This window comes from Neoarius graeffei, chromosome 15 (genome assembly GCF_027579695.1).
Source record: "Neoarius graeffei isolate fNeoGra1 chromosome 15, fNeoGra1.pri, whole genome shotgun sequence".
Taxonomy (NCBI): domain Eukaryota; kingdom Metazoa; phylum Chordata; class Actinopteri; order Siluriformes; family Ariidae; genus Neoarius; species Neoarius graeffei.
The window spans coordinates 12468284-12476494 of NC_083583.1; the positions used below are offsets into that span (position 1 = coordinate 12468284).

General features: G+C 44.6%; 1 protein-coding gene across 2 annotated transcripts in view; it reads right to left on the reverse strand.

Moving 5' to 3' along the window:
• The window catches only part of ankrd13c (ankyrin repeat domain 13C), a 108046-nt gene extending 104423 nt beyond the window's left edge, over positions 1-3623 (reverse strand). The window contains exon 1 of one of the 2 annotated variants that reach the window (XM_060940868.1): positions 2933-3623. In XM_060940868.1, coding sequence (XP_060796851.1) covers positions 2933-3326 — 394 coding nt within the window. In that variant the 5' untranslated portion in view covers positions 3327-3623. Of the gene's footprint in view, positions 1-280; positions 308-2932 lie in introns of those variants that run through there. The other variant, XM_060940869.1, reaches the window with a different exon arrangement.
• Between the last annotated feature and the right edge of the window lie 4588 nt (positions 3624-8211).

Sequence of the window (8211 nt, forward strand, 5' to 3'; positions counted from 1 at the left end):
GGTGCGGTCGGAACGCTGGACTCAAATTTTTTTAAACGACTCGAGGTTTAGTGACTCGACTACAACGCTGCAGTGATGATATACTCTTGATGGTACCGCTCAAGGAATGGGACCGTTTAGTACCCTTATTTTCCTGAGATTGTAGGAAATCTGTGTACCGTAGAGTCAATAAATCGTAGTTTATAGGTCACTTCAACCAAGAATGATCGATTAATCGAATAACACGTGTATGTGTACATGAAGAGAATTGTGCGTTGATGTAAAACCGGATCAAACTTACCATGAACATCTTTCTGTGCGTTATTACTGTATGACTACAAATCAGCAATTATCGATAATCGCTCATTCGCAACCACCGCACCTATATAAAAACACTTACTTTGCGAAGTATTGACTTGCATTACTGATACACTACTGAGCCTTATTTCCTGTTTCTCGTCTTTGACAGCCTGTTTGTGCCTCGCTCGCTCGATCTATCGCCCATTTCACCTGCCGTTCTGGATTGTTTACCGTCTTCACTTGTATTAATAAACACACTTTCGGCACTTACATCTGTCTCCCAACCATCTCTGACAGAATACTCGACACTCCATGACAAAGAAAACAAACTAACATTAATGGTGCGTAAACAGCGGCTGTCAAATGGTGCGGTCGGAACGTTGGACTCAAATTTTTTTAAACGACTCGAGGTTTAGTGACTCGACTACAACGCTGCTGCGATGATATACTCTTGATGGTACCGCTCAAGGAATGGGACCGTTTAGTACCCTTATTTTCCTGAGACTGTAGGAAATCTGTGTACCGTAGAGTCAATAAATCGTAGTTTATAGGTCATTTCAACCAAGAATGATCGAATAATCGGATCGCGCACGTGTGTATATGAAGAGAATTGTGCATTGATGTAAAACCGGATCAAACTTACCATGAACATCTTTCTGTGCGTTATTACTGTATGAATACAAATCAGCAATTATCGATAATCGCTTATTCGCGACCACCACACCTATATAAAAACACTTACTTTGCGAAGTATTGACTTGCACTACTGATACTCTACCGAGCCTTATTTCCTGTTTCTCGTCTTTGATAGCCTGTTTGTGCCTCGCTCGTTCGATCTATCTATCTATCCCCCATTTCACTGTTTCGCCTGCCGTTCTGGATCGTTTACCGTCTTCACTTGTATGAGTAAACACACTTTCGGCACTTACATCCGTCTCCCAACCATCTCTGACAGAATACTCGACACTCCCTGACAAAAAAGAGAACAAACTAATGTTAATGGTGCGTAAACAGCGGCTGTCAAATGGTGCGGTCTCGAATTGGACTCGAATTTTTTTTAAACGACTCGAGGTTTAGTGACTCGACTACAACGCTGCAGTGACGATATACCCTTGATGGTACCGCTCAAGGAATGGGACCGTTTAGTACCCTTATTTTCCTGAGATTGTAGGAAATCTGTGCACCGTAAAGTCAATAAATCGTAGTTTATAGGTCATTTCAACCAAGAATGATTGATTAATTGAATAATCGGATCGCGCACGTGTGTGTACATGAAGAGAATTGTGCGTTGATGTCAAACCAGATCAAACTTACCATGAACATCTTTGTGTGTTATTACTGTATGACTACAAATAAGCAATTATCGATAATCACTTATTCGCAACCACCGCACCTATATAAAAACACTTACTTTGCGAAGTATTGACTTGCACTACTGATACACTACCGAGCCTTATTTCCTGTTTCTCGTCTTTGATAGCCTGTTTGTGCCTCGCTCTATCTATCTATCTATCTATCTATCTATCTATCTATCTATCCCCCATTTCACTGTTTCGCCTGCCGTTCTGGATCGTTTACCGTCTTCACTTGTATGAGTAAACACACTTTCGGCACTTACATCCGTCTCCCAACCATCTCTGACAGAATACTCGACACTCCCTGACAAAAAAGAGAACAAACTAATGTTAATGGTGCGTAAACAGCAGCTGTCAGATGGTGTGGTCTCGAATTGGACTCGAATTTTTTTAAACGACCTGAGGTTTAGTGACTCGACTACAACGCTGCAGTGACGATATACTCTTGATGGTACCGCTCAAGGAATGGGACCGTTTAGTACCCTTATTTTCCTGAGATTGTAGGAAATCTGTGCACCGTAAAGTCAATAAATCGTAGTTTATAGGTCATTTCAACCAAGAATGATCGAATAATCGGATAGCGCACGTGTGTGTACATGAAGAGAATTGTGCGTTGATGTCAAACCGGATCAAACTTACCATGAACATCTTTCTGTGCGTTATTACTGTATGACTACAAATAAGCAATTATCGATAATCGCTTATTCGCAACCACCGCACCTATATAAAAACACTTACTTTGCGAAGTATTGACTTGCATTACTGATACACTACCGAGCCTTATTTCCTGTTTCTCGTCTTTGATAGCCTGTTTGTGCCTCGCTCTATCTATCTATCTATCTATCTATCTATCCCCCATTTCACTGTTTCGCCTGCCGTTCTGGATCGTTTACCGTCTTCACTTGTATGAGTAAACACACTTTCAGCACTTACATCCGTCTCCCAACCATCTCTGACAGAATACTCGACACTCCCTGACAAAGAGAACAAACTAATGTTAATGATGCATAAACAGCAGCTGTCAGATGGTGCGGTCTCGAATTGGACTCGAATTTTTTTAAACGACTCGAGGTTTAGTGACTCGACTACAACGCTGCAGTGACGATATACTCTTGATGGTACCGCTCAAGGAATAGGACCGTTTAGTACCCTTATTTTCCTGAGATTGTAGGAGATCTGTGCACCGTAAAGTCAATAAATCGTAGTTTATAGGTCATTTCAACCAAGAATGATCGAATAATCGGATAGTGTGTACATGAAGAGAATTGTGCGTTGATGTCAAACCGGATCAAACTTACCATGAACATCTTTCTGTGCGATATTCTGAGTGCGAATAAGCGACGATAATCGCCGCACGTCTCCTTTGAACACGCACTCGTGCACCGGGAAATCATCGGCGCTTCGAATAATCGGGTTTTTGTTTTTATCGTCGCCGGTTTCCGGGGTGGAGATGCCGTTAGTGTTGGCGTTGAGCTGGGTCTGCTGCTGCTGCTGCTGGTTGTTGTGGCTGTGCTGCGAGGCGGATTTCACCAGCTTGTGGTTGCTGAAGATCTTGTTGCTCTTGCCTTTGCTGCTCGTCCTGCTGGCCGATGTGAAGGTGCCGGTCGCGGCTTCTTCATCCGGCTCGAGCAAGTCCTCGTCCTTCCCGGGCTTGTGGTCCTTACGGAGGGAGCGGATCTTCTCTCCGGTCATTCTGCCGACTCTCGGTGGGCAGGAAGCGGGCGCAGTGGCCGATGACCCCGGGACAAACGAGTGCAAGTCGGCTTGGGCAACAGCGCCAGCGGGAGCTCGTGCAACAACAATAATAACAACAACAACAAGTCGCACAGCATGAAAACTTCCCGGTTCCGTCTGGACTTCACCCAGCTGTAACTCACACACACCTGCCTGACATGTTTAACCATAAAAACAAACCATTACTTTCGTCTCTCTGTCATCCAAAACCCCATCTGCCCAACTTCCGCTTGTCCTCTCGCGAGAACTTGTCTACGTCCCAAGTATGCCTTAGGTTTTTTTTTTTCTTTAAAACCCCACCCGTATTTCAATAAACCCCGCCCATTTGTCCACTCATTGGCGAGTACGACAGAATCCCAAGCACCCCATTTGTCCAATCCATCGACTCCGCCTCCCATCTCAGGAAGCGCCATACTCTGAACCAATCAGAATCCAGAATACTGAATACAGTTCGGAAAAATAGTTCTGACTTCCGTTGAAGAAGCTTTTGATTTCCGAACACAACAACGAACAGTCTTTTTCATCTATAGGCAATTAAACAAGCTAGTGGATTTCTAAACCAGCTATGGTTGTTTATATTATCATTTACAGCATCAAAATGGTGTGAACGGTGGAACGCAGCAGCTGCTGCTGCCACCTAGTGGCTGGTGTGATAACTGTCAGTTTATGACTTTATTACTCATCTCATCTCATTATCTGTAGCCGCTTTATCCTTCTACAGGGTCGCAGGCAAGCTGGAGCCTATCCCAGCTGACTACGGGCGAAAGGCGGGGACAAGTCGCCAGGTCATCACAGGGCTGACACATAGACCTGCATGTCTTTGGACTGTGGGGGAAACCGGAGCACCCGGAGGAAACCCACGCGGACAACATGCAAACTCCGCACAGAAAGGCCGTCGCCGGCCACGGGGCCCGAACCCAGACCTTCTTGCTGTGAGGCGACAGCGCTAACCACTACACCACCGTGCCGCCCATAATCCGAAATAATATAGCATATTTATTTTTTCGGACCTCTGGCGACTCGCTCGTTCGCAACAACAAACATAGTAGCAATTTTTGTCAAGATTTATCTTTTTTATAAGATTTATTTATAAGATTATCAAACATCTTATAAATTTTTGCCAGCATTTCTGAGGTGAATAGCATTAATTTTACAGCATGGATAGCGATAACGACAGTCTTCACAGCGGACGCGAGTTTTACTACCCTGAGGAAGACGAAATAAAAGAAAACATTTCAGGAGAAAGCTAAAAACCTGTAACTGTTGCTCACACTGAGCAAAAACATGGCTGAATCCTGAATGACTCAATTTTGTATAAATAGGGGACTACATAGGCTGCAAAATGTAGTTTTTTCCTGCCATGGAAGTGCACTTGTATACCAAGGAGGAAGCCATTTGCATTACAGCCGTGAATGAGGATTCAAAATGGCAGCTCGGTTCGGTTTTCCCTTTCGGGCGCTCTCGTTTTCTGTTAGAATTTGGTAAAGAAAAAAATAAATATATTATTTACCAGCTTAAGGTCGGTCCGTATGGTGAAATACCATGACCTTAGCCTTGAATACTGACCTCGGCCCAGAGGGCCTCGCTCAGTACTTTCAAGATCTCGGTCACGGTATTTCACGATACGGACCTCCCAGCTGGTAAATAACATATATGTATTTTATAATTAAATATTGACTGGTATGATTGAAATGTTGTCCTGTTTTGCCATATTCTCTATGAACACAGATTTATTTCGCACTTTTGGAAGGAGTCTGCAGTGCAAAGTAATGGAGAGTGCGGAAGAGAGCATAAGTAGGTTGGAATGGATGGAGGAGAGGGTCAGGAGTGATTTGTGACAAGATGTTCATTGGGAGTGACAAAGTTGGATAGGATTAGAAATGAGTATATTAGTGGACAGGACATGTAGGACTGTTTGGAGACAAAGTGAGAAAGGCGAGATTGAGATGGTTTGGACACGTACAGAGGAGAGATCCAGGGCGTATTGGGAAAAGAATGCTGGTCCTGCAAGGGGGTGATTCCTGGAATCACTGATGGAAGGGTGAACACAGGCTGAAAGCCAGGCAGTCCAAATGCTCTGGCGATTCAGACACGGATCCCCATCCTCCCGGGAACCATCACTGGAGGCGCAGCCCCCCGTCGGCCCTGGTCGTCCTGCTCCCTCGCTTGCCACCTGGATCCCCGGCAGGGAGCAAAGTGGTGCAGATGAGGACTGCGCACCCTCATCACCACCGTCAACAACAGATCCTTTGCGCAGGCTATGTCCTCCCCTCACCCGCCCCCAAATGCCCCGGATGGTCCTCCACGGAGAACTCACAGAAGGGACCCGCTCCCATGGAAGGCCCAAGAAGCATTGGAAGGACTTCTTGAAGTCATCCCTGCAGTTGTGCAACATCCCTCCTGCTGACCTTGAGATCCTCACCAAGGACCGCATGAACTGGAAGCAGACTGTGTCCCAGGGAGTCTGCCACTTCGAGGAAGAACGGACCAGGCTGAGGGAGGAGAAACAGGCCCAGCGATGCCTTTGGCTATTCCTTCCCTCTGCTCCCGTGCCTGGTCCCTTCACCTGTCGTCATTGTTCCAGGATCTTCCAGTCCAGGATCGGGCTTCTCTCTCGTAAGCGGGCACATGACAGACAGCGACAGACGGCGACAACCCCAACAGCAACAGCAGCAAGACCTGGGAAGGCAAAGAAGACAGTAAAGAGGAGGACCTCGTCATCATCGTTGAATATCAACGGACAGCCATAAGCTGGAGATGGAGTTGCCAGGTAGAAGGAAACAAGAAAGACCAAGGCTGAGATTTATGGATGTGGTAAAGGAGGACATGAGGACGGTTGGTGCAACAGAAAAAGATATGGAGGACAGGAGAAGAAGGAAGGACATTATCTGCTGTGGCGACTCCTAATGGGAAGGAAGGAGTCTGAAGTGTCAGGATTTTCTGGAAAAAAAAGCCATTTTTTGATATTACAGTTTCCTCAGTCGGTTTGGTGCATTTCTCAGATCAGAATTGAAATTCCCAAGACTGTTTGTTCAAACTCCATATCATATAATCAGTTGTGCACATCATAAAAGCAATTTCTCATTATCTTGAACAAACAGCAAATGTTTTGGTACATCCATGCAACTGATTGTGTCCAATTGTCTATTGTTTTTTTACATTATCAATTGCTCATGTCATGCCGGTCAAAATGCATTATGTTGGTTCTCTGTTGAATCGTTCTACCTCCCAAAACATCTCGGCATTATTTAATTGCTTAAGTCATCACATGCAAAAGTGTTGAACTAGTTCTCATAATTTGTCAATAATAATAATAATAATAATAATAATAAGTTACATTTATATAGTGCCTTTCTCAAACTCAAGGTCATTTAACATAGGTCAAGAAAACAAAACAAAGAAAACAGAACGCACATACACAAAAGGTTGGTAAAGAGTGGTAAGTTTATACAGTGGTGGTGGAGGATAAGTGTTCATGAACAGAAAGGTTTTGAGATGTGATTTGAAGAAAAGAAGGGAAGAGCAGTCATGGAGGGGTTGAGAGAGGGAATTCCAGAGCTTGGGGGCCATGGCGCTGAAGGACCTGCCACCCAGAGTAGAGAGTCTGGTGCAGGGGCAGCAACAAGATTATGGTTAGAGGATCTAAGAGAGGGGGATGGAGTGTAAGGGGTCAGAAGGTCATGGATGTAAGGAGGAGCAAGGTTATGGAGGGCTTTGAAGGTGAGTAGTAGGATTTTATACTTAATTTGGGACAGAACAGGTAGCCAGTGAAGCTGAGAAGGAATGGGGGTGATATGAGCAGATCGTTTGGTATTGGTGATGAGTCTCACTGCAGAGTTCTGAATGTATTGTAGTCTATGAAGGGATTTAGTTGGGAGGCCAATGAGAAGGGAATTGCAATAATCTAGGTGGGACATAATGAAAGAGTGGACCAAAATGGAAAGGAAGGGGTGAAGGTGGACAGTGTTCCGGAAGTGGAAGAAAGCAGTCTTGGTGAGGGATTTAATGTGGGGATCAAAGTTGACTGAGGGGTCAAGCAGTATTCCAAAGTTTCTGACAACAGTTGAAGATTCAACAAGTGCATCATCGATGTTAAGACTGAAGTTGGAAGATTTAGACAATGGAGATTTGGGGCAGATAAGAATGATTTCTGTTTTATCTGTGTTAAGTTTTAGAAAATTATTATGCATCCACCACTTTCGGACTGATAGACAGTCACTGAGGGAACTGGGAGGGGGGTCAGTGGGGAAGGATGTAGTGAGATATAATATCATCAGCAAAGCAATGGAAGTGAAGACCATGGCTACGAATAATTTGGCCAAGAGGCAGGATATGTATAAGGAAGAGGAGGGGCCCAAAAACAGAACCCTGGGGGACACCACAAGTGGCAGGGGACCTGGAGGACTTGTGTGGACCCAGTGTGACAAACCGTCTGTTGGTGAGGTAGGACTGAAACCAGTGGAGGGCGATGTCTGTGATACCAATAGCTGACAGACGGGAGATGAGTGTGTCATGATTGATGGTGTCAAGTGCAGCACTTAAATCAAGGAGAATGAGAATATGAAATGAATCACTATCAGCAATCATATTTGATACATTTCTATTACTTTTTTTTTGTAAACGTGTCCTAAATTGATGAACTGGTCTCAGGTGAGTCTTAACTTCCACTTATGAAGGGGAACGTGTGAAGCATCAGATCAACCAGTTCTCTATAATAGCTCAGAGGTGAATCCCATGAACCTTCAATTGGCAAGCAGAACACAGTGTAATGATTTCTGACACAGTAGGCTAATGGAAGGACAACAGTCTAGAAGAAGAGGAGTAAGGTAGAGGTAGAAGTAGA